At 37.5% G+C, this 27,882-nt stretch overlaps 1 protein-coding gene across 1 annotated transcript; it reads right to left on the bottom strand.

The window, feature by feature from the left end:
- Positions 1–1,655: 1,655 nt before the first annotated feature.
- glrbb (glycine receptor, beta b) lies at positions 1,656–27,398 on the bottom strand. The gene is made up of 10 exons (XM_032555207.1): positions 27,019–27,398; positions 21,535–21,666; positions 19,279–19,385; positions 15,506–15,573; positions 12,049–12,275; positions 11,633–11,715; positions 11,311–11,451; positions 9,946–10,098; positions 4,188–4,480; positions 1,656–2,689 (listed from the first exon to the last, which is right to left on the bottom strand). Exons 2-10 carry the CDS (start codon positions 21,654–21,656, stop codon positions 2,396–2,398), a joined length of 1,488 nt encoding a protein of 495 aa, XP_032411098.1. The 5' UTR covers positions 21,657–21,666; positions 27,019–27,398; the 3' UTR covers positions 1,656–2,395.
- Positions 27,399–27,882: the final 484 nt, after the last annotated feature.

The raw sequence follows: 27,882 nt of genomic DNA, 5'->3' as shown, positions 1-27,882 counted from the left end.
CACGTCCTCCCCCACAGCGCCTTCACTAATCATTGCTTTGACCGTCATGGTGCTTTTCTCGGTGAGTTGGGTGGGAGCCTGGTGAGAGGTCTTGTTGGATTAGAAAGAACCTGTTTGATATAGGTTACTGCACTGTGGCACTAGCAGGGTGCTGTGGTGTGTGGGTGGAGCACACACACGCGCACACACACCCCCTCGCGCGCGCGCACACGCCATCATGAGTCATACCTGTAACTGATTTTTAATTATGATGCTGCAAATGTAATCACATTGCTCCTCACCATCCCTAATCACAAAATATTCATAACATAAAACAGTTTGTCATGTTAAAACCTGAGAGGGAACATTAAAGATAACAATTTACTCACCTCCTTAGATAGCTTTGTGTTTTTCAATAACTTTCATTAATATTCAGAATCACTACAAGAAAACCTCACCATTAGATTTGCCTTCGAGTTCTAAGTACGTAAAGAAGAACTTGTTAAGCAGACGTCACATCTGCTAAAATCCCAGGACAACATTTTCTGTCCTCATCACTGCATGAATGTCGCCATAGGGGGGCACTGCAATGCAAATTCTTTGTTGTTAGCGTCTGAGTCAGACCTCAAGTGTTTAGAGCAGTCAAAAATAACCACCAATTGATTTGAATTTCGCAGATCTGCCTAACATACACTTGTCAGTATGACGCATGTTTCCTCGTTGATTATAGACACCTTTTCTCCAAAATGATTCTCGCCTTCATGGAACTTCTATTTTGTGTCCCTGTGTGATTATTGGCCAGTCAGACAAAAATTCTCCTCGCTGTCTGTAACCATGGCAGCTGCAGAGAGAGATACAAGTCTTGTTTTCTCATTTCAAACCAATCCATAAAAGAAAAACAGATTATAGTATTGAGCTTTTTATTTTCTTTTTTTCATCACTGATCAGACTTTGACTAAATTACTTCAATATTCATAAATAGACATTTTGTGCTTTGACAGAAAGTCAGCATCTATTTCGGCTCATTAGGCTAGAAATGAGTTTCATATGTGAAGCTTCACATTGATAATCAGGAATGATTTCTTTAGGTTTGCAAAATAAATGATTTGGCAAATTATCAGAGGTCAAGCAGCGGTTGTGCTGGAAGATATGGAGAGATAAATGGACAAACATGCAAAATATGAAGAGAGAAATAACAAATTATTCCCCTTATCTGGAGAACAGCGTTTCAGTGATTCACATAATTTAGTCTTAGTTTTTAACTCAAGCTCATTGTGTCTATAATTTTATTTTACGTTATCATTTTATGTTATTTGACACTATTACTGTAATCATTCAAATTGGTTATTGGAATTTGATGTAGATTTGACTGTTTTTACTTTGTATTTACATACTTTGGACATATTCACGACAGTTAGAGAATACAACCTCTCATTAGTAGTCGAAGCCTACAAATACTTGAGCCTCCCTATAAAACACTTATATCTGCCTATTTCAATACTTCAAACACTAAATATACCTCAATATGTATTAACACACTACAGCAGGAGCTAATGGATACTTGTGTTTTTGGCATTGTTTCGTCTATTTGTTCTGATGTAAAGTACATTGTCTTCCCTTACTTGTGCCAAAGTAAGGTGTTCTAAAATTATTTATTAATGAGACCCACAGCCAAGTTTCTTGTTCTTATTTTTAATAACATCAAATGGTGGAAAGTCATTTGATCATTTATTTTCTTTGCTTGAAAATTGCACAAATATATGGTCACAGTTCAGCAGTGACCCGTTTACACAGGCTACAGGTTGGATGAGTCAAGTGTTGTATTAGTTGTAGGAGTGGCAGTGTCACATGACCATCTGGCAGGAAAGAGTGCTTCACATATCCACAAATTTTCTCAAAAGTAAATAATTGGAATATTATTTCATAAACATTTGATATATCTTTTTAGATTTTCTCTTCATATACATGCAATATTTATAACATGCAAGATAATTACAATGCAACACTTTGCAATGAAGCTAAAATAAAATGCTTTAACCGATAAACTTTACATAAACAAAGCAAAAGAAATAAAACAGTGATTAGCAAATCAGCTTTGAATTTTCAGTTCCCCTCTTAAAAATACTCTGTTTCACCAAGACTATTTTATTTCAGCAATCATCCTTTAAGTATAACTCAATGCATAAAGCATAATTATAAGATTCTTTATCTTTATTCTTAAAAAAAACAAAAAACTTTTTATATCTTATATAGAAATAGCATTCAAATAGTATTTTTACTTCCTTCACAGAACCAGTTCTGCAGGGGCCAGGTTCCCATTTCTCACTTCTCAATTGGAAACACAAGTCTTTTTTTATACAAGCCAGTCAATAAAGAACTCATGAAACTATCGCATTGGGATAATAATTCCAGATAATCACAAGTATATGGACCAGTAAATCACATTAAAGAAGAGAAAGGAGAAAGGGAACAGGGCTCTGGAGTACAGGTCGACTCTTTTGGCAGCGGAGGGGATGACTGGTTTTGGAGGAGGCGGTTTCTTGTTCTTTGCCTGGGATTTACCGAGAGCAGAGCCGGTGTCAATCGGTTTCCCGTAGCAGTCAAAGTTTGACAGTTCAAAGTCCCGTGGGAGAGATCCCACGATGCTGAAGTCGTTGGTCCGCAGGTCTGATTTGGATGTGCACACCTTTTTACAGCGGGTCTCACCCACCTGAGAGACAGCAAGAGACAAAAAGAAAAACATATTGTTCTGTATGATATAGAGATGTTGCACTTTTTCATTTTTTCTCTGAAACATAACAGGTTATGAAACAACTGCTGAAAAAGAACCATCTGGACAACTCACTATTGCAGAATTACAAGCCAAACTCCGACGTTCCACCACCAGTAAAGTGATTGAGAAAACTGTTTTAACCATTTCCACATCACATTACTATAGGAACAAAAGATGCAACAAATGGCAGGCGATAGAAGGAGGCAGAAGCTTTTTGTGACTTCAATGGCAAAAAACAAGTTAGTGGTTAGTGACTCCATGCACTGACCCAAAGTCCTAAACAAGCCCTCAGTTTATTTAGTCGGTACAAAGCATTCTGTTAGCATGTGATTCTGAAAAGTTTACCCCTAATAGGTACAATTATGCATTTGTTCTAATAAATATGTGAATTAATTGGTATTACTAAATGTTGGGCTAGAATTTGCCAACTACACAATGGTCTGTGTATAAACTCCAGCTATTATCCAACATCTATACCGCATTGTTCCAGAAACTGAAGGAATCATTTATCTGAGGCTTTTAAAAATGTTTTGACTCGACTGCAAACACTTTGAGAATGCAGTAAATGAGCCGCTTGATCAGGAAACTTGGACAAACCTCCCACTGATAAATCACCTGCTGCTATTTTAAGAGAACACGAATGTTTGGAGTCAACAAAAAGAATTTCTTTGTTCTCCATAACATTACCTAATCAGAGGGGTCTTTTAACCCCTGCTATTTTACGAAACTGTTTTTTTAGGTTGAGGTCACCTGAAAGAAATCCTTTTTGCTTTGCTGACAGCCTGCAGGGTGGACAGGATCTAATCAGACTGAAGTCATTAAAATAATTAAAGCTTGGTTATTTTAATTTCCTTTTCATGAGAAAACAGACTTCAACCTCAAAGGAGTAAAGCTGCGACGCAGACTCTGATGTAAAATTACTTCTGTACATCAATGTTGTGGATTTCTAAGGAAACTGCTACAAATGTTCAAGCTGCACTCTGACCCCACAGTTATTTGCATTGGGACAAAAACATTTTAATGAATATATTTTCCTGATTTGCATTTAGATTTGATCTTTGCAACAAAACAGCTTGAAGGTGTCGGATCTGCAGTCTGGGCTTCATTTGACTGTACGTTACTGAGTGTGGGCGTCTGCATGAAATTTGATATTAAAATGGAAAGCGATCTAACCGAGGGTATTTCAGGTTTTGTAGTTTGCAGAATTAATTTTGAAGATCTTGATTTCTGCAAAAATGTACATAATATTGTAATTTCCAATCACTTCAAGATCTCACAACTAAAAGAAATACAACTTCAACCAGATTAAACCAGAATTGTGAGATAAATTTTTTTAAAAGCCTTAATTCTAGAGTTTAAAAATAAAAATTGTTTGTGGTTATATCTTAATGCTTTTCTAACACACTCTCTTATGGTATCAAAGCCAGCCACTAACGTGCAAGGTGCTGACGTGCAGAGGCGTCCCTCCGGTCCCGTTGATGGTGTTGTTCCTCACACCAGGACTCTTCCCTGCAGCCTTCTCCTTGGAAGCTATCTTGGCCTTCTCTGCCTCAATGTGCTTTGGACTGTTGAGCATCACTTGAACCACAGCGTACTCCACCAGCGAGGCAAAGCCGAACAGCAGGCATGCAATGAGCCAGATGTCGATAGCCTTGACGTAGGACACTTTGGGCAGCTCTGAAGCTAACGAGGTGCATTCAGAAGACAGGGAGAGCACCGAGAGGATCCCTGCATACCGGGGAGCACAGATGACCTTGTCAGTCAGAAATGTGCATGAAAATGAAGAATAACTCTCTTTAGAAGGAAGGTAATAGTTACATTATTATGATGTACTGGATAGAAACAATATAAACAGATATTTATTCATATCAATAAGGTCAAACAATGACTGGAAATATGTTGGAAAATTCTGACACCACAACTCATACACTGAAAAAGGAGAATAGTTGTTTCAACAGTGATGTGACAGAAGACACAGACCCTACCGTGACGCAGCAGGACACTGTGACTTTCACCCCATTGATGACCAGCATACAAAAAATATTCACGATCAGAGCACTTCAAATGCAATAATCTAAAGCATACAAGCAGGTCCATCTTTGGATTAAAGAAACAGATTGAGTGATTTGGTCAAACTGCAGACTTACATCTAAGAGGCTGCTGCATCACGTAGAGCTTTGGCTGATTTAAAACAAATCTGCAAAGATCAGTGAGTCAACATTCCTCTACAATGACATAAAAGATGTAGATACTCCAAATACTAAAGGTGGCACAAACTGCCACTAAGCTTAGATAGTAGATAGTAGCTTTTCATTTAATACCAACTGCAGTTATCATCTGATATGGACATTTGTTCAATGGTTAAATATCTCACTGTAAAAAAGCAAAAACCAGAAGGAGAAAATATCACCAAGACACATTGCTGGGTGGGAATCTGTAAGGGAGAAAGTAGTTTTTTACAGAACCGCATAATAAGTGAATCAGAGGATAGATAATGCATTTCTCAGGTACTTTGTCACACATTTGCTGCACTTTCTGTATTTCTAAAAGACATTACAGTCAGATAACTGTTCATCACTGATCATGTTTAGGCCTCATACTCCTTCTGTCCTTGACTTAACCTTTTGTTTTTTTGCACAAGCTCTATAATAAGCTGTGATGCAACCACTTGACAGAAAATCAAAAAAAATATATATCAGAAAATAAAATCCACTTCCAAAAATCTGGATAACAATTAAGGTTAAACAATTAATCTTTCAAAGATTACAGGAACGACTGGCTTTTCAGATGGAAAGTATTAAAAAACAAATGCTCCCATTGTTATAACATAAAATAGGACATGTAGAATTATAGAGACTTGATGTTTGTTTCCACTCAGGAACCATTTGAAGTCAATTATCTGTGAAGAAAAATTAAAAACATCCTTCCTGTCAGCACAAAAAGCTGTAATCAAACAGGTACAAAAGGTTTCTGAGAACATCAATGAAATCAGCATTCAAAGCTGATTTGTTTTCCTTTTGTTAAAAGCACAGACAGCCTCTAATGAGTACGTAATTCCAAAGAGTTTTTATCTCTCAAAGCTTACATCATTACAGGTTAGTGATCTCCCCTAAATAGCAGCAAATCTTCTGGGCCGAAGTGGAAACAGCAATTACGACCAACGTTAAGAGGTTATTCCAACGTCAATGAAAGGCTCTGCAGATTTCTTTTCTTAACATCTCACTTTTTGCTGCTAATGTGCCTTTACAGTAACTTTTAGTACATTCAAATGATTAATAGATGCTGCTCTCAGACTTAATTAAGATCATTCAACCAAAGAGAAGCTTGCAACAAAGGTCTCATAAACACATAGTTGTGGACACCCCCAGAAAAGATGCTGAAAAAATGTCTCAAAACAAATTCACTGTTAATTGATCCAAAATAAACCCAAACTCAAAATGCAAAGAAATCCAATGTTTAAATTAATTACATTCATTCAACGTAGGAAAAGATAACAGTGTTTAACAAAATTATTGTTGGATGCATGGTTCACTGTTGGAGAACTGCAGCAAAAAGAGGCACAGTGTTGTCACCAAATCTCCATGACTACCATTAACCAACGATTTCAACATATTATTTGGGTGTAATGACAGATATTTTTTGTCGTACCATCATAAATGAAAAACATGCTGTGTAGAATTATGAATAATGGCCCAAAACTTCACCAAAAGTTTGGATTTTTCAACATTTTTAAAGTGTGTTCTTATCTTGCCGCAGTACAGACTATTTTAAGAATTTTTATACATATTTATACCGGATCCAGTAAGTTTGTCCTCTTTGTGCATTTAATTTGACACAAAAATGAGCAGGAATACAAACCCACAAACACATCAGGGCGCTGACTGACCTGGAGCCATCTTATTCACAGAGAAGTCAGAGCAGGCCTCCAGGAAGGTTTGAAGTGATGATGGAATGAAAGTGGTGATAAACAGCTGGAATGAAGATGGAGCAAAAAGGAGGCAGTGGATGAATGAGGTGGGATAACAATGGATTTTCTTATCCAGGCAGTCCTGTGCACACACACAAGGGTAATAGGTAATAATATATGAGGGTGATACGGACATATGAGGGTGATACGGACTTATTATATGTGGGCTATGGTGTGGAAGAGGAGTAAATATGTTTTTTATAGCTAATGCCAGGCTGTAGTGGATATACTTTGGAAAGATAGGACCATGTATTAGGAAGCATATCTCAAACTTCTCAGGCCAGCCTTCTTTACAAGCAGAAAATTCCTGGAAACTATATATATTTGAAATATGTCTTTAAACATGTCCAACACTGGCTTGTATTTACTTCTAAGGCTGTCCTGCCAAGCTACCCCCATCTTTGCTTCGTCTCATGTCTCTGGTATTTAGTGAACACAAAACCTGATCATAAAATCGGCTCCTCTTCAGTTTCCCCAAAATCTGATCAGAACTTAATAAAAAAGTTTATTTATTTATTTTTTTAATCCTTCACCCTGGTTCTAGAATAATTTGCAGAAGCCATTAAGACTCCAGCAACTTATTCCCATGAATGCATCTAAAACTTGTCTTTAAAACTCTATAACAGAAGAGTGTAATTGTTAATCTTTAAATTCTTAAATTATTTTATACTTTTATTCTATGTTCTCTTAAAATATATTTCTCTTTTGTACTTAAATGAAGTTTATGGTGTTTTAATTCCTTGCTTTTTAAAGTGTGTACTGCTGTGATTTCATCTTTTTCTTTTTTGACTTTTAATTAAAAAAAATAACATTGACACAAATATGAAATTAAACTTTAAAAATCCTGTTAATTACATATAATCTGTGAAAATGCATTTTTTTTACATTTTCATATCTGCAGTGATTATATTTCTACTGTAGATGTTTTTGGCAGATTTGAAACCCAAATCAAATCAGATCAGAGGTCCAGACCTGAATTGAAAACACTTCAGTGGTTTACTGTTTACTTACACTGTTTATAAAGCAAAAATAATCTGAATTGTTTGACCTGGAGTGATCATGTTATTCAGTCTTGTTCCTCTTAGTATTTTAAGATTTACCTGTTTAATCTTTGATCTGTGTTATATGGGGTTGCATCATGAACCTACATGATTGCATATCACTCCATGTTGGTTCCAGCAGTCAGAGCAGTATAAAACCATCTCCACCATTCTCGTTCTAACAGATCCTCCCTGATTTAAGGGCGCACTTCCTGTTAGCAACCAATTTTTCCTTTATTTCAGAATCAAGCTTCTCTCTTACCACACCCATCAGTTTGAGTTATTAAATATCTGATAAATAATAAACTGTGTTCACTGAGTCATGATGCTCTCTGTTTTGTCACGATGGAAATGTACTTTGTGTATGATTGTATAAATTGTAGATGAAACCAGATCACAACATTAAGGCTAACCAGCCATTCTCTCAGCAGCATTTTCTCTATCAAAAACAAAAGGAGGAATCTGTATGACGGGTGCTCTCCTTACTGGTGTAAAATATCAACAAATGCATTAAATGTTCGCTGGAAAATGGTTACATTTGACAGTTAATGCAAGATCAAAATGAAACTCATTTGCTCTCCTATGTGCACAAGATATTTCACACCTTTCTAACAAGACTTCAGCAGATGGTTTAGATGAAAATGTGAAAAAGGTCACCAATTGATTTTCTTCTTAAATTCAAGAACAGAATGTGTATTTAATGATTTTCTCTGAGTAAAAGTTGCTTTCAGTATGTGTTTTGATCTTATTAGTCAAATTATGTAGAGGAGGCCCACACACTTGGCTTCCCTCAAGGTATTTTCAGGATGAGAAAAAAAATTATGAAAAATTTAGAGAATTTATCACACTAACAATGCCAAGTTATCTATTTGATCCAAGTTCTACTTGAGGATTCTGCAGATGAACTGATCAAAAGGCATCATTTAGTTATTGCATGTCACTGTATGAATGAGAGATTCTTGATACATGTAGAAATCTATTGTTTTATGCACTTAGGACTAATATCCATCTGCTCAACAGACATTGACATGTCCCAAGCCTGCACTGTCTTTTAGCAGGGGACAAGACTTCTGGCGCCAGGAGGTTTCTGATTTACACAAACAGTTTGAAGTGCTGACCAGTCAAACCTGAGAAATTATTGATTTCATTTTAAAAACTGGCGAATGACCAAAAAATCCTGAACAATTCAGTTGAAATCTAATTTTACCTGTGTATATTCTCCATCATCCTGGTCACTGCTCTTTCTTTTTTTTGATTCGGTATTAAAATGTATCATAATTTAAATTTAGCACAAAGCATAGAAAATCCTGGCTGTCATTTACAACACAATTTCATTTGTGAAGCACTTTAAAACAACACTGTTGTACACTAAAACAAATAAAACAGACATAAAACCGAAAACAAAGCAACAAAACGTTAAAGCCAACACCTCAAGCTGTGTCAAAAGCCAAAGAAAAAATAATTAATTTATTTAAATTCATCCTAACAAATAAATAAATAATGATTATTATTGCACTTCAGATGTGAAATCATTTGTTTTTAAGACTAGTCTAGATAAATGCATCACTGAGTGGGCCCCCTCTGTCAATTACAGCCACATTTAGTGATTTATTATTCACCACAAACACTGGACAGGGAGCCATGCTTCACACGCAAAGTCCTTCACGGTGTCAAAGTGACTGATGATGTCATGATGGGAATGATTGGAGGTTACAGTGTGAGTAATCCCTGAAACCTTTAGAGTGCTTTCTGTTTATGTGTCTGTTTTTCTTCATAACATTCCTCTTAAATGAAGATTTGAACAGTAAACTCATTCAGAATATACTGGCCAATCTCATCAGAACGTTGATTTGTATCAGTAATAAAATTCAAAAAGTTTAATTAATTTCATAATGGGTCATTACATATAGGGAGCATTTCCTGCTTGGTTTGATGACTACAGCTAATGCAAAGGAAGTCCAGATTAATACCTCCTATGTTTTATGAGTTTCTATAATATTATGCTTCATTTTTTACACCGAATTAAAGAAACAGATATGGCTTTTTGATGATTTATTACTGAGGTGGACCTGTGAATGCCTTCTCACTGCAGTAACACTAGCTAAAAGAGCAGGAAGGGTGCTTACAGTGTTTATGTCCTTGTAAATAGAAGTGGAATATGTTATAGTTGGTAAAATTAGTCTTACCCAAAGGAACCCTTGCAGCACTCGCATCAGGGTTGATCCAGAAAGACAGCCAGGAAAGAACCACTATGAGCAGCGTGGGGGCATAAACACCCATCATGTAGAAGCCAACTTGTCTCCGTAGGGTGAAGATAACCTCTACACAAGTGTAATACCCTACATGAGGAAGAAGAAAACCCAAACATCACAAGGACTTCATTGAAACATAAGAGACATAATGATTTAAAAATGCATAGTAAACAGTGAAGGGAGGCAGAGAGTATCGTTCAGACTGGGACCTCAGAAAATAAAGGTGATCCTTACGTAAAATCTGACAGCTTTCATAATGGGACATATCTGTAAATTAAATCACAATTTTAGTCCATTTTGACATTTGTAACTTTAAAAAGATCCAATTGTGTAAATAATACACAGCATTATGAACTATTCTATCCATTAAATGTACATTGGTCATTAAAAGGGAGAATCTGTCTCAAATCTTCCACTTTATCTGCGTCTTTTAGCCTCAGAGCTAAGAGGCTGACTTAAGGAGACCCTCTGGTTGGTCCAGTGGGAATGGTTGAGCTGAAGTAATGTTTTAAAAACTCAGGATTCTCTCCATCTTTTACATAAAGCCCGACAGGGTCGTGAAGCAGGCTCAAACCAGCTGAACGCAGAGACAATCTTTATAGGTAGCCATGGTAACCAGGTAAAAACCTGACTCAACAGGAGCAGGGCTTGTCAGTAGGAGATCAGTAAGGAAGTTCAGCCTTACATGCAATGGTTGATAAACTGCTGCATCATTTTAAAGAAAACAAGGATTCATTTATTGAAACTGAGTTGTTTTCTCACACTGTACTTTCAATATTCAGAAGAAAAGCAATGCTTCTACCAAAGCCACAACTTGTTGATCTACTGATTGAACAAAAATATTATCTGAAATGAGACACAAGTAGAAAAAATGATTCAATTAGCTTTAGATTATGACTTTGCTTCCACAAATTTTAGGCTATAAAGGGTTTTTTGTTCAGAGACTCTTTAAGGCTACAAACCATTAAAACTCCAGGTTTTCAGACATAAAATACAGAGATAATGATAATCATTTCCAGTTTTGTTCTGCCATTAATGTGAGATATATGATGCTCACCTGAAAAACAAACTTATCTCTCAGGCTAAGACATGCAAAAAAATTATCAAATATGTAATAAAAGGTTTGTGGCAGCACCTTCCAGTTTCATTTCTATACGGAATTTATTGAATTTAATTCTATTAAATCAGACAAATCTGACATTTGTAACTTACAGAGCTCAGATGAATATGTTTACAGACTGCATGTGCTTTCTCTCTTTTTTGTATATGAAAAACACTTTGTTAATATAAATCCATCACCTGTTCCTTCATAGAATTTGGTGCAGTTTCCATAATCAATGTCTTCTTGTCTGATGTCAAACTGTGGAAGAGCAATAGCATCCATTTGGACAGGATCTCCTGTCTGCCACATGAACTGCAGGTCATCTGTTGTGTACCCAACTAAAAAATCAAATTAAAGGCAAATACACAGATATGAAAACATACAGATGCATGTTAAAAAATACAATGAAAGTCCAGCTATAAGAACGAACAATATTCTATCAATATAATATCTATTTGAGTGATGTAAGTGCCTGCAGGCTATAAGAAGTAACATGGTGAGGTATTTTTCTAAACGTACAGCTTTCAAGTTGCATTTTACACCTCTGCGTATCCATTGGAAACAAGGTCAGATCCAACGGGCAAGAAAGGGTGATGGACAACCTGGAAGGAGATGAAAAGCAGCAGATTTTAGTTCGACGAGCTTCGTCTGCCTCGCTGTATGTCTACATACAAACCTTGGTTGTATAACACTGGTGTAAACTTTGGCATTTAAAAGGCTTTCACTGAATTACATCACAGGTCTCTTTAAAACACCATACAAATGCCAAGCTTTCCAACAGTTTTTTTGGTTTCTGGGTCCTCCAGACTCAGTTATAACAGATAAATAAAAGACATTGGTTTACGGATGTATTTTTTGTAAAAGGCCTTTTGAAAAATATTGTAAAAAGGAAATGTAACAAACAGATAGACAAGTAAATCAGTAAGTAAAAGTACCTCATGCTAATGAGGACATCTCCATTACGGAATATGAAGAGGAGGATGTTCTCTTGGGTCACATCGTGAAAGTTTGCACTCTTCTCATTAGCGAAGAACAGGTCAGGCTTCCAGAGACATTTGAACATCTTGGGATCAACAGTGAGCGATTCTGACTTGAAGTCCTGCGGTAACTTGAGCCTGGGGTCATTCCAGCGCTGCCGCAGGAAGATGTTCACCCTGTAATCCTGTCAGGTTTGACACCAGACAAGTTCAAACATGGCTGCATTTCCAGTAAACTCTTCTAGACACAGGCTGGTTACTTTCAGACACATAACTCAGCTAATGAGTCACTTTTCCACATCAGAAAACTGGAACATTTGCTCTGAAGCTTTGAACAAGAAGGTGTTTAACAACTTCACGACTGTGACAATGCACAGAGGTTTATTAATCTTGGAATAAAAGCATTTTAAACAATTTTTTGTAATATTTGATTAAAAAAAATGCCTTCTTCTGATTGTGTATCTGCTATTGTATCTGGCTTGTTTTAGCAGAACTAAAACAAGCCAAGATGCAAAGCCAGTTTTTACGACTGAAGCTCAAACATAATGACACGTAAAAAGCTGCAAAGCCCAGAGGTCAGAGGTTATCAGGACACTAACACTGCTGACACCATTAAGGAGCTTAATGATTAAATCTCCACATTCCTGCTGGTCTTGTGCTAAATTAGGCTGTTTTGAAGGTGAAGATGGATGAAATGTCAAAATTTCATAGAACTTTCAACATATTGGTAAAAAATATATATTTAAAATATAAACATATATTATCTTTGTTTATATTATTTCAGTATCACTTGTTGATAATGTTTTATAAAACACTTTTACAAAACATATTTTACATATTTGAAGAAACTTTCACTATGTCGTCTCCCAGTGCTAACTAGAAACAACCAATCGGTGGCGGGAGGAGGGTCTTAGCGATGTTAATCAGGCTCGTGTAAATGCTTTCTGCTGAGCTACAACTTCTTTCTGATCAAGGAGCCTGTCATAAAAGCTAAGGCTAGTTAGAACAGCCACCAATTACAGCAGATAAACAGTTTTCTGCTGTCATTGGTGAGTTGTTTCTCTGTCTTTAGTACATTTAGCAGTACATACAGAAGGATGATAGTCAGCACTATCTTTTCACAGATAATCTGTCTCATTCTGTTACAATATAGTGACAGTTTTAACAAATATCCCAAAAAGTTTTTTTTTGTTTGTTTGTTTTATACTGCAGTTTTAATAAATACAGCCTGACTATCCATTAATATTCAACATTACAATGAAAGCCTTTTTTCCATTTGCTCCACAGTTAGAAAGCAGGCTGTCATTTGTGCACCGCCCTAATTTTAGTCTCCAGTGTCTGTCCAGTTCCACAAACAGCCTCTGTTGGATTTTTTTTTTCCTGTCTGAGATGCAAGCCAATTCCCACACCTTATCCTTCCTGAAAACCAGACAAGGAAATATATCTTCCTTCTGGCTCGGTATCAAGCTGCCAGTGCGACATTCGATTCCAGGGAGATTTAACACGGCTGTGTGTTGTAATCAGCAAGGAAAACTCAAGCTGGGAGGCAGTAAAAACATAGCTGCAATTTATTCTGTCTCAACAACATCATTTTCTACAGAGGTGTACACAATCTTCAAGTGAAAATTGGTGCGTTAAATACTGCAGACGTGTACTGCAGGTTAGCCTGAGGAAGGTGTAAATGATGAGGGATGGCTTTCAGAGATCAAACACCCCACAGAGTGATAAATTGAGGGGGCAGAGGTGACCAGCTGTTGTTTCTTTCTCCTCAATGAATCGTTTCAAACCTTCTTAACTTTCAGCGTCTTGGGAAACCCAGCAGAGAGAGAGAAGACCTTTGGGACTTCGGTCTCATTTTCCTTCATTGCCATTTTCTTGGCTCATGTTTCTATTTTCAACACCTGTCCTTTTCTTTTTTGTCTTCCCCTCATCTTGCTTTGGGTAGATACTTCCCTATGTTGCTTTGATTTTCATGACTTTCTCCCAGGAAATGTAAAAATATTTTCACATTTCCTGTTACATTATTCCTCTCTGCTCAGTTTCCTTATTACTAGTCTTACTCCGTCTCTATTGCCAAATCCAACAAATCCACGATGAAGAGAGATCCACAACTCAAGAAAGCAAGTGATCAATCATTTTTTAATAAAAAAAAGATAAACTATTTATCCTGGTTGCTCTGTTTTGATAAACAGAGAAACCTGGCAACAAAACAATTAGACAGAAGTTATCTTAGTGAGCCACAGGTTTCATAATGGGACACATGGTTAAATAAATATTGAAAAAATATGTTTGTTTATTTAGTTCTTTAAATAATTTTAAAAAATCACATTTAAAAGTATGTATTTATTCATGTCAAACAGGCAATAAAAAATAAAAACAGAAAAGGATAATATAACAAAGTGCCAAATTTGCACCAATTGTGTGAAAATGAGCAGGAAGAAAATATAATATCTTGTTTCCTCCCCCTCTCTTTTATTAAGTTTGTGTGTTTATTTGTAATTTTTAATCACATTGGTAACCAAATATTGAATTATTTCTAAATTTAGTAGATTGGGGCACTTCGGTTTATACCTCACACCTTATTCTTAGTGAGACGTTCACAATAAATCTCTTTTTATCACATTGAGCCTCGTGATAAAACACATTGCACCGACATGTCTCCTCCCATTCCAGACTTTATTGTTCTTTCTTCCTGTTTTACATCCTCCTTGCCAGATGGGGAAGCCATCAATGACAATCAGGAAAGCTTGCATGCAATCCATCACTGATGTTAATATCAAAATGTGCAGGAATGCAAGAACCTGCACATCACATCTCACAAAAGACTACTGTTCAGGATGCACCTGTGTGTTCTCTCCCTGCAGTCATCTATAAAACTCCATCTCCATAATACTGAATTCCTAAAACTGCATGTGAGATAAAACAATTCTTTAAGAAACACGAAGGAAGAACTTTGCAAATATAATCTAAATTATACTTCACAGAACTGAGCCAAATGGGGGATTAACTGTACGTTACTGAGCTGCCAAGCTTGAAATAACCTTATAAATAAGCACTGCTTTTCTCCCAGCAGTTTTAAGAAATCATACAAATCAGGTGGCCTTCTGGAATCTAGAAAGCGTTCTTAAATGTTTCCGACTGTTCAGAAGTTGGCCCTGCAACGTCCTTGAGTTTAATCTGGTGGTTAGCATTCAAACTGCGCTTCTTTATCTGCATTTAAGCCATCAGATTAATGAGGCTTGAAAACTTGCCTTTTCAATCAAGATTTATTTCTAACGGTTCTAAAACATGTCAGGAATCACTTCTTTCTTTCTAAGACACCCACATTAGAGTAGTTTTAAAGCTTCTTTTTGACCAGCAGAAGTATGGATCATCATTATAATCTGACTACAGTGGAAGCAGAGCGGATTCTCACCATGGTTGTTTCCTGAATTGAGCCAAAGCTGTTGATGAAAATGTTCACTCTGTCCTCCACAGGAATCCCTGGATTCAGAAAGACAGAAGAAGATATTTTAACATTTAGTGTCACCTTTGATCACTGCTGGTCGGAAGTGTGACTGAAGCACCATGCGTTCAGCTACAACTCAAAAACTTTGAATGTCATCAAAAAGTTTAGTGATTTAGTTTGAAAACTTTAACTCCTAATTCAATTAAACAGGTTCATTACATACTAAGTGACAAATGTATTTATACTAATAAGTTGAATTCTACACAAGACCAGTGTCTGTATTAAACAACTTAATGTACATAGATGCTCTAAACACTTGGGCTGGGCTCCTTTTGCATGAATAAGTGCATCAGTGCAGCACAGCAGGGAGGCGATCAGCCTGTGGTTCTATCAAAAATACTTCACAGATTCTCTATAAAGTCTAGCTCAGGCCACTTTGCTGGCCAATCACAGTGAAACCATGGTGACTAAAGCAGGCATTGTTATTCTTGGCTGTGTGGGTCACTACCAACCCCTTCTGCAAAATGAAATCAGCAGCGCTATCAAGCTTTTTAGCAGAATCAAGCATGAAGTGCTCTGAAATTTCCAGGTACCCAGCTGAGCTGAGTTTGGATTTGATAAACCACAGCAGATGACACGGCTCCCCGAGCCATCACTGACGGAGGAAACTCCTCCCTTTTCCTCTATACATGTATTTTCATTTGAAAGGAGGATTTTGGGGGTTTTTTTCTCCTTAGCCCACATTAGGTTCTCATGATGTTTCCTCACTAACATCCTGAGTCATCCAATTATCTGATGCGGTCAAGAGATGTGAAAGCACTTTGTACATATTGATGACGTTTTTCATCCTTCACAAGTGGCTTGGACACTTGCTTGTATTAATCTGAATATGAACACAGTCCGTGCCGAGTGATATTGAAAGACCAAACACTGACCCGATGCAACTCGGCTCAAGCAGCAAATTTCTTTGCTGTCCACTCATCTAATGCACTTTAACAGCTATCTGAAATACTTCAAATATATATATTTTTAGATAAAAGTTTTATTTGCTGGAATCCGCAGTTCTAAAAAAGAACAAAAAAGCAAAAACACATGTTGATACCAGGACTAAACGGGGCCATCTGGTTCAGGAGTGACTTCACATATCTGGATACATCTACAGTATGTGTCTCAACTCTTAAAGCACTGAGTCCAGCTGCAGTCCAAGCTCCTCAAATGACTTTGCTTTTCAGTCCTCTTAAGATTGTGGTTATCCATGTCTTTTCCTGTCTTCATTTTTGCTTCCACACAATTTACATTAATATCCTTGAGTAAAGTGCCCTGTGAGCAGCCAGCTTCTTCAGCAACAACCCTAGCTTTTTTTTGGAAGGTATCAGTTCTGTTGGACTGAGGTCAGCAGTGTTCCCCCGGATTCTTTTATTGGTTCTATGAAATATTACAGCTTTCTAAGGCACTGAACTTAAGTGAATTGGCAGAAATAAATGTTTGAAATATAGCTCTCAGATTTTAATTTGAATTTCTGAGGCAAACTAAAAAAAAATGATCAAGTATACTCTAATTTATTGAGATGCACTTTTTGAATGCAGTTATAATGCTGAGAAATAAATCCCTTTTTTTGATTAAACACCTAAAAGAATTGCTTCAGATTTTTAGGTAGTTTCCTGTCTGATAAGGTGGAAGACTAAACCATAAAAAACAAATATAAATCTATTTGCATGAGCCACCCATCCGTTTGTGACACTAAACCTCTGAATGTTTGGGCTGGAATCTCGCTCTGCTTTACCGTTTTGCATAAACTAATAAAACTTCTCATAAACGCTGACTCCTCACCCAGCTTTGAATAAATAATTTCTTTTGAGGTGTTCACTATATGCGTCAAAGAACAAACTTTTCCCTAAAATTAATGCACACAAAGCGGAGGCGGCACAGGGCTCGTATCTATCTTGCATTTATTAAACAAATTGAGCTAATTAATATTCCATAAAGCACATTTTGTATTTCCTCACATATTCTCTATAGAGTATGTAAAAGCAGCTCGCCATTTTAAAGCCGCTGACAAAGCAATGCCCAATGTGAAGCTTAGATATTAATGTGGGAGATTAAGACATGGCTGTTAATGGACAGGGAGCTTTCAGCTCTGAAATCAAGAGCAGATGTCTAGCTGCTGGACTAGTTAGAGGCGATCAGGGAGGGAGACCGTCTGCTCGCTACATATCCAAAACAGCCTCAGATTCAGCTCTGCCAAATGCCAGAGAATGGAAACTGTTTGCAATCCACTTGAAGAACGACAAAACCATCAGTCAGATAGACGAAACAGTCAATAGTCACTCCTCTCTTGTTCTTATAGCCGTGTCTGGGAGGGTGAAGTAGGGTCAAATGTCTCTGTGATATGAACAGTAGAATATAAACACTGGAGACAGCTGCTTCCTGTTGAGTAAGAACTGAAACTAAAACTGGCACACATTAGGATTAAAGGGTTCACTTTAGCTCCATTTCCCACACATATCATTTATTTAGGAATGGAATACATATGTTTTCTAATTGTAACTTTGAGGTCTCCAATTCTCAATATAAATGTAAACTAATCAAGCACAGCATTATGACCACTGACAGGTTAAGTGAAAAAAAAATAATGTGTTTAACACCTATTAGCAGAGGTGTTGGTAACTAGTTGCATTACTACTCCCATTTATGAATAGTTTCACAGTGCTTCTTATTCTCGAGACAAAAAAAATAAAGTTATGAGGAAAATCTGGTATTTCAAAGAATAAAACAAACAAAAAAAAACTAAAATTATTGCCAAAGGCAGGAGAGTTAGAAGTAGAATAAATTAGCAGGCATAAGGATCTGAGTGAATTTGGAAATGGCCAAATCCTGATGACCAGATGATCAGGTGAGACCATCTCTGAAACTGCAGCTCTGGTGAGGTGTACCTGATCTGTGTTGATCAGCTTCTATCAAAAGTGATTCAAGACTGAAACATTGGGGAGTTAGAAACAGCATCAGAAATAAACAAGGCTAACTGATTGATATCTGGAGCGAAGGACGACCGATCTGATTCTGACCCAGATGAGCTACTGAAGCTCAAACTGCTGAGCATTTAAAGGACTATTATTGTAAAATGGGATCTTATGTAAAATCAGAAAGAGTAGGAGATTTTTAAAGAGACAGAGGAACAATTTCAAGATGTCAACTTACAAAATCTAATTTCTTTTAAGTCAGGTTTGATATATACACCATTTTTATAACAACTGAAGGAAACTACTTGATTGTGCTATCAAATGGCACTATGTGCCTGGAAATACATTAACCCACCCATTCAATGTTGTTTTTTTTGGACAAAAGGATCTCAGAATACAAAGTACCTCTCAGTAGACCAGTTTGGTTTTTCACCACCAAAAGCACCAACAGAAGAAAGTGGCTTGATATGATGCATCGCAATTTTAAAGCAACAGTTATCAAGCAATGTTTTAGAGATCACAACCACAAATTGAGGTTCTGAATTTGCTCTTAAACTCCCCAGAACGTAATCCATTTGAGCATTTCTGGTATGTGTTGGACATTGTACATTTGCAAAACAGAAACAGCACTTTCTCTGTTCCTTTACATTTTTAAGATACTTCCAACAGAACTATATACAAACAGACTGAATGTGCATATTTGTAATTAGCATACCAGAAACTCAGTTAAATTGTAAATAAAATCCAAAGCAGGCTGGTTATAGATGTGACAGGACTTGCCTTTGAAGTTGGGTCTTATTCTGGGATCGTAGCTGATCAGTAACCTGTTCAAGATGTTACTGGTTGAGTTTGCAGGGACTCGAGCCAGATCCTCAGACGACAGCTGTCTGCAAACAAAGAAGGCGGAGAGGGAAGTTTAGCAGGTCAAATTCCTGGCAGATGAACAACACAAATGGACAGCGCGCCCACTTCTAGCCGCTTTGTGTACTTTTTGATTAAACTACATGCCGAGAGAGGAACCACTTTGGGATTAAATTGGCTTTTAAAATTTGGACCACCCAACAAATGTTAGAGTGAAGCAATCTTTAAAAACGGGATCTGAGTTGTTCCCAGATCCTGACTTAGCCTTGGATTGATGGATGGTGTTTTGTGATCATCTGGGACAAATAGAAATAATCAGGACTTTTACAACAAATACTCATTAAAATGGTAATCTTGCCACCAAATCAGTCCATCCACTGCTTTGATACATGTAATATTCCTAACATCAATTTTCCACTTGTTTTAAAGATCATAATGCCATACTTTTTTCCTATTTCTATCCTAACCAACTTGAGAATTTTCTTTTCAACCACCCTAAACCAAAAGTAGTAAAAACAAAAAGTCTCCTAAATGTGAGCGCTCTAGCAAAGCAGGGGATTTCATTGACATCCAGCCAAACATATTCTGTTTCTACATCTTAAATATTACAGAACTACGTGACAAAAACAAAGACTGAGCAGGATCTGGCAGGGGAGACAGGAGAAAAGCCTCTTCATGGGTGGCAAAGAATTTACCCCTCTCAAAAGCACTTTACATATCAAGAAGTAAACTTTATGCTCTGAGGATGATTCAGAGTCTTTCACAGGAATGATCTAGTGTGTATGTTATGCTGTTTCCTTGATCAAAGTGAAACACACAATTCCCACCCACAAAACCTCCCTTTCTCTCTTTTCTACTTTAACCAGCTCTTCTGACAGCCTCAAGCACCAGAGCTTAGCTAGAACCAAGTGGTTTTCTTGATCCACAGTGGCATCCACAGCATTAAAGACAAAATATGTCATGCAGCCTGCACATGCCAGCGCATGAACCACATCAAACAGTCTACTCCTCATTTCAGGAAGCTTCAGTGTGGATTCAATTGTTACCATTTAAGGGAACAGACAGAGCAGTTTCTCTGTGGAAAGAAAAATGGATATGCCAAAGGAGTAAGAGATTCTGTTCAGAGACTATTCATCAGGTCTGTAATTTATCAATAAGATCTAAATCAGATTTCTTTGAGTTTGGATTTTGAATGCACATTTCTTAGATTTCAAAAAGCCTGTTTCTTTCTTTGGAATGCAGATGAATAATGAATTAAGCTTCAAAATAGTCTGATATGCTGATAAAATAAAACCAGTAGAATCTATCAAACCCATCCATCTATCCAAGTCTATATCTGTTCGTCTGTACAGGGTCGGCGGAGGGATGCGGGTGACTTGCAACATGCAAACTCCATGCAGAAAGACCTCAGGTCAGGTTCAAATCTGGGGCCAATTTTGGTACAACTTAATCAATAAAAACAAAAGCACAGTATGTTTGGGATAGACTGGGGGTAAACTGAGTCATGGAAATTCTAACTGTTTGGACAATCCAATGTAAAGACGAGTTTTAATTTGCTTTAGTTTTAACACTTAAATTGTTCCATTTTCTACATTTGATCCCCACCGTGATGACTGACAGGTATTCTCAATGTTTAATAAATGAAGCATACCTCAAGTCATGATTCTTTTATCCAATCTATATTAATGATAAATGATAAATAATATACTATTGATGTATTGCCTCTTAAATTACTTTTTAACATTTTCAGTAGGCTGCTTAATAACACAACAGATAAAAGATTTAGAACTGTTACTTATTCTCAAACAAGAATTTTATGAAAAATAATTTACCCTGTTCTGCTGAACTGAATTATAATTATATTTAATTGGAATATACTGAATTAGAATGAGCTTTCTAGATAATATTGGTGTGCAAAAGGATTTACATTTTAAGTCAGAAGTTTATATGCACTCATCTTTGGCATAAGTGGCATGATAATGAGCAATTTTCCCATGGCTGACCAATTTTACGCTTTTTTCACATGGTGAAAACTATAAATAAAGGCTCACATACACACATACTGTACATTCCCAATAATATTTGTGTTTCTAACCCAGTGAAAAACACCCTTGATTCTGGTGAAGGATGTTACCCTGCACAGTATAACAGATGTGGTGTTTATCTTGTACTTACGATGGACAGTAAACCTGCTTCCCTTTCTTTTTTCCCTTCTTAGTTCCTTTTTCTTTAGCAGAGCCTCCCTCTAGACAAAGAGAGAGGACTAAGAGGAAGATTGCAAGCTTCTTCATCGCCATTCTGTGCGGCCTGTGGAGGACAAAGCAATTTAAGTACAGAGAAGACAGATTAAAAATTGTTCAGGCAGGAATATGACTTAAAATATTGTAATGTTATTTTCATTTTAGGTTAGGAGTTACTTGTCCTAAGTGGATGTAGTTCCCTTGTTTCCTTTGCTTTTGTTTCTTTGAATGAATGAATTCATTGTTAATATACACTTTTACAATGAGATTTAAATGAAACATGGACTTCACCTTTTCAGATCACACACATTCATATCTGACTAGCATAACTAAGAAAAACTGCAGCAAGAAGAAAATATATTGCATTAAACCTCTTTGAAATTTGCTTTGATTTATAGTTGTAGTGAGATAAAGCTCACTATATGCTAAATAGATGGTATATGGGTAGAGTCTTGTGATGACAAAAACAAAACTACAAAAAATGATGTGGGCAGAAATGCTCTCATGCATTTCTGCATGAGAGCATGCATTTTTCCTTTACAGAAGCCATTAATCAGAGAACAACCAGGGTACCTATATGATTCATGCCCTGTATTAGAAAGCTGTGCCCTTTTATTGCATAGCGACACTGGAGACAAACAGAGAAGCCAGCAGTCTCGCCTCCAACCCCAAACACACACTCTGCCAGCCAGACTGTATATTAACTGAAGCAGTTTAGTGTCTAGACAGAGACACACTCTTTCCTCCTCAATGCCTTGGCTATTTAGGTCCCTGTCTGCTCCTGGCCTGCACATGGATTATTAGGTTATGTTGGAGAAATGTTTTTCTCAAATCTATTGAGTTTCTTTGCTCTGAATGCAAATATTTCCTATTGACCATATGAAGTAAACAACACTTTATCAGGCAGATAAAATACAACAATGAAACTTTCTGGCCAACTATGATATCAGTCAAATGTTGGGTGGCAGCAGCAAGTTGACGAAAAGATTCACCTCCACAGATCAACAACAAACAAAAGGAAAGTCAGGTAAATGATGCTAAGTTTATAAAGGTTTATAAAATTAATTAAATACAAGCATCAAGCATTTATTGTAAGATCTGAAGACTTTAATAAGAGCTAATCCAAAATTAGGAGAGGGGGGTGGGGGGTGGGGTTACCGAGGTTCAATAGGACTGTAGGTGGAAGAGTCTTCTCTTTAAACTCAGTTATATTTGGTGTGTTAGTCAATGTAATAATTAAGCTGGTATTGATTTTTTTGTGTTGTTCATATTTGTACAACACGTTTTTTAAATCAGTTTGTGAAGGATGAGCCGTCCCGAGCTGGTACACAGTACAGTAAAGTCGCATTCACACCGGATATGACTTACTTTTTGGTTTCAGCACAAACTGACGCGGGTCGTCGTGGAAGCACACACGTGTTCCTGCCTCAGCTGCCATATCCATCCTAGCTAGCTTGTAATTTTCATTGTCAAACATTTTCCCGGTTCAGAACGAAGCTCCGAGAGGGAGTCACGTGATGACGTCATGAGGACGTCTTTATTGAGTGTTTTTTTTAAATTAAATTGAGTATTGTGTTTATAGTCATACGTTTTTGTGTGTTATGATTATTTTATTTATTTAGTATACTTTGATTATAGTTTACTTGAATTATAGGTAGTTTTGTTGTCTTGTTGTGGGCGGAGTTTATGGCCTTTCACTTGTGACGTCACGTTCCCCATTACTCCCCATGACAGACGTCAAAACAACTTATGCGCTCTTGTAAAGCCTGTCAAAAACACACACCTGTTAGCCTATTAATATCGCTTTCATTTAAAAATGGTCACAGGATGCTGCGCGGTCAGCTGCATAAACAGACAAGGGTGAAAACCAATCTTGTCATTTTATTGTGTAACATTTATGAGGAAATATGGCCGTGAATCAGAGGGACTGATTGACTGGCACCCTCGGTGTAATCCACGATTAAAAAGGTAGCACTTTTTACCTTATAAAACTTGTTAGCTCTTTTTATAAGGTAAGAAGATTAAGGTTCATAAACTTTATAAGTTAAGTGTGATTAGAAAGCTGTAAAATATTGCATTATGGAAAAGGTAAGTGTCTAACCGTTAGTAACCATGTAGAAAATGCCCCGCCATCATGTTGCCTAACATGTTGCTAACTAGTTAGCATCTAGTCTTTGGTTTCTCCGGTGTAATACTATTTATGACATAATGATATAAATGAAGTGGAGTGAATTCTGGCCAAGTCGGCAATTTGATCAACACATCAGGAGTTACGGGTCGGTTTTTAAGTTAGCTATTTCAAACTTGTGTAAATACCGCTGTCTGTGAGCCCCGACAAGTGTCTTATGTTCAACAACAAATTAACTTGACTTGAACTACTACAAGCTACTAATAAGCTGGCAAAAAAAACTTGGTAAAACACACAGTTTTAGTGGATTGCTATTTTCCATTTGTTTTCATAGCCCTGTTCCAGTTTTTAATAGATAGGAGGAGAGGAAGAAAGCGGAAGCTCTCCAGCCAATCACAGCCAATCACAGGGAAAACTCGGGATGCAAGGCAAACATTCATACACATATTTGTACCTAACGGTTATTTAGAATCTATCCTTCCTCTGTCTCTACCTACTTATCCATACAGTCCTGCTCACCATTATTGGCACCCCTTCATGTTTTGCAAAGCTGAGTGAATATCTTCAGAAATAAATGGAAATGTTCAAAACTTAAATCAGCAGTATCTTTCAATTTGAGGTCCAAAGTAATTTAACAAAGACAATTACCATTTCAACATAAATATTTTAATTGCAAAGGACAAAACAGAAAACCAGCATGTGCACTAATATTGACACCCCTCCTTAATATTTGGTTGCACAGCCTTTGGCAGCAATGACGGCCTCCAAACGTTTCTTATATTCATCTATAAGCTTCTTGCACTTCTCGGGTGGCATTTTCTCCCAGACTTCTTTTGCAATATGCTCAAGCTCTTGTACATTTGCAGGGTTCCTTTCTCCAATGGCAGATTTCAGCACCCTCCAAAGATTTTCAATTGGATTGAGATCAGGACTCATTGCTGGCCATTTTAAAACAGTCAATTTTTTCCCTTTCAACCATGCCTGCGTGCTTTTGGAGGTGTGCTTTGGGTCATTATCTTGCTGGAGGACCCAGGATCTTCGCCTCAAACCAAGTTTTCTTACGCTGGGCAAGACATTTCGCTCTAGAATTGCTTGATAGTCTTCTGATTTCATGATGCCTGTGATACGGTCAAGGCCTCCAGTACCAGATGCCGCAAAGCAGCCCCACAGCATTATGGATCCTCCACCATGCTTGACTGTTGGTATGGTGTTCTTTTCTTTAAAGGCTTCATTGCGCCGTCTGTAAACATATTGTTTGTGTGAATTACCGAAAAGCTCCACTTTTGTTTCATCTGTCCATAAAATGTTGTCCCAGAAGGCTTGAGGTTTGTCCAGGTTCTCTTTTGCGAAGATCAAGCGTTCTTTTTTATGTCTTTTCTTCAGCAATGGGGTCTTCCTTGGCCTCCGCCCATAAAGCCCCACTTTGTTTAGTGTGCGCCGTATGGTACTTGTTGAAACAATCACACCAGACTGCTCCAGGTTGGTCTTTAGGTCTTTAGATGTTTGACGTGGTGTTTTTTCCACCATTCGCACCAACCGTCGAAGACTTCTGTCATCAATTTTTCTCTTCCCCCCACGTCCAGGGAGGTTCTTGACCGTTCCATGCCTGGAAAACTTCTTAATAACATTACGCACCATTGAAACAGGGATACCGAGGTCTTTGGAGATGGCTTTATACCCTTTGGAGGTCTTGTGCTTACAAATAATAGCATTTCTGGTGTCCTCAGACAGCTCCTTTGTCTTTACCATTGTCACATGTGAAGATGGAATAACAGGTGGCTTTTAAAGTACCAACATGATCATTCATTGGTTAATTCATGTCACATGTGTGGAGGTAGTTCATCACAAGTGATCTTTATTTGTGATTTGCAACAGGTGAGCCGAATTAGGTTTTCATACTGATTTGCTGGAAAGGGTGCCAATACCATTGACATGGCAAATATTATGTTTTTCTTTGTTTTCCTCATAATGTTTATCTTTTAAAATGTTTTTCATCATTTGCTGTTTTGCATCGAGCACAAGCTATCAGCAGTAAAATGTTGTTTCACTTGATGAATTTCCTTCAGGAAATATTCCATTATATGTACTTAAACTTCATGGGTGCCAATAATGGTGAGCAGGACTGTATGTCAGCACTCATTCAGTGGCCAGACGATTAGTGACATGCTGGTCATGTCACTAATCCGTCAGAGTAACACAATGATACACCTAAGGACAATTTAAGTTCTCCAGTTAACCTGACATGTTTTTGGCTGGTCTGAGGAAAGTAGAGGACCAATGAGAAAAGGGACAAGGACATCATGACCACCCCAAACAGGAAGACCCCAAGCTGGGACAGTGCTAAAAAAGGCACCTCTGTATTTTTATGTTCATCATGGACATATGAATACATCCCAACAGAGATACTGTATGTCTTGGTTTAAAAGACTTTACTCAACCATGGCCATGCAGCAGACTTAGGCTTATCCAGCTCTGTTGTACTACTAACAATTTTAAACATACAGAGGTTGTGTCACACAGTGACTCACATTGATTGCCCAATAGCACAACTGTTATGTCCAACTCATGTTCAGGTCCAGATATCCACAATCTTAAAACATAAATGCAATTAACCCTTTTTCTGCCAAGGCTAAATGTTGATATTATGGCTAAGTCTGAGAGTTTTGGTCTGTTTTCCCAGTTGAGCTTAACTTTTCAATATTTGGTTACAGATTATTGCATATAATAAGACATTTTCAACATTTTAAACGAAGAGAAATACAAAATTGCTTTTTAATTGTTAATTTTGTAATTGTTCGTGAAATTTTGATTTGGTACCTGAAACATGAACCTGTAAACGTTCAAAATAATTTACCAGTGATTTCTTTGCGTCTAAAACCAAAAACATATCTTTCATAACATTTGAAATGACAAAATCCTCGTTTGGAACATTCCAATGCACAAAAGTCTTTTTGGCCAAAGGCTTGTCTTCTGCTCATATCGACATGCAACAAAGGTAAAAAAAAAAAAAAAAAAAAGACAAGCAACCCGGAGCTCTCCCAACCTGTAGCTGCTCATCGCCTCCAGCCCTTTTCTAACAAGAGAAAAGTAGGAGGCTTTCGCTCTGAGCATCAGGGGCGGGGAGACACGGACAAGAGTGTGAACTAAACAGCAAACAGCGACCATCATGACGGGGGTCGCAGGAAGGAGATGCCAATGCATGTGAAGGCGATGGTGTGATGTCACGTCATGCTATGAGCATATAAAAAACATGTTAGCCGTTAATCACTGAACATGCACAGCTCCACTCACCGTTCTGGTTTTCCTGCTGTCAAAGATAAATCCAGAACAGCTGACTGTTAAAAAATAAAACCCTATCAGAGCCTTGCAGACCAGTCGCTGTCTTTCTTTCCCATCCTGTTCTCCGCTCACCTCCGAGAAGCAAATTGTTGAGCGAATATTTTCAGGGAAGAAAAGTTACATCTCGGCAATTTGCCAATTTTTGTGCTTATTTCCCCCGCTCCCGCTTGTTGTTATTTTGGAATCAGAGTGTTTATGGCTGCTGCCCTTTCGCCTCAGCTCGGGATGCCCAAGATGGAGGCTTGCGTGTACCTGTCATGCAACATGCGCAGTAGCGGCAGCGTGGAGCTGGAGCGCATCACTGCCATCAGCACCACGGACAGCCGCCTCCCCGCCCCCTGGTCGGCGGCGGCCGCTGCGTGACGCCAGCTGAGCGAGATGCTGTCACACACGTGATGCTTCACCATCTGTAGCAGCTTCTGTGAGAAATCCACGGACGTGATCAGACCCACGGAATGAACATGTCTCCGAGAACATGGATTCAACCCTATTCCAGTTTGCAGATCGGATCCCAAAAGGCGGACAAACCATTAATATCAAATTATTTATAGGATTAAAATGAGACAATAAATGTATGCCATTCAGAAAATGTATGACTTAATATCGTCAGATAGATGCAAGCATGTTGCAAAATTAAATTACGTATTGCAGTATTCATACCCTTCGAACCCCACTAGCACCACACACTTCATTGTATTTTATTGGGATTTTACGTGATAGACTACCACAGAGTAGTGAATAATTGTGAAGTGCGGAAAATACAATAAATGGCTTTCACATGTTTTCACAACTAAATATATAAAAAATATTGCAAAC

The sequence above is a fragment of the Xiphophorus hellerii genome, chromosome 23, assembly GCF_003331165.1.
Source record: "Xiphophorus hellerii strain 12219 chromosome 23, Xiphophorus_hellerii-4.1, whole genome shotgun sequence".
Taxonomy (NCBI): domain Eukaryota; kingdom Metazoa; phylum Chordata; class Actinopteri; order Cyprinodontiformes; family Poeciliidae; genus Xiphophorus; species Xiphophorus hellerii.
The sequence above is the reverse complement of the archived record's forward strand: the minus strand, read 5'-3'. Positions and strand labels throughout refer to the sequence as shown.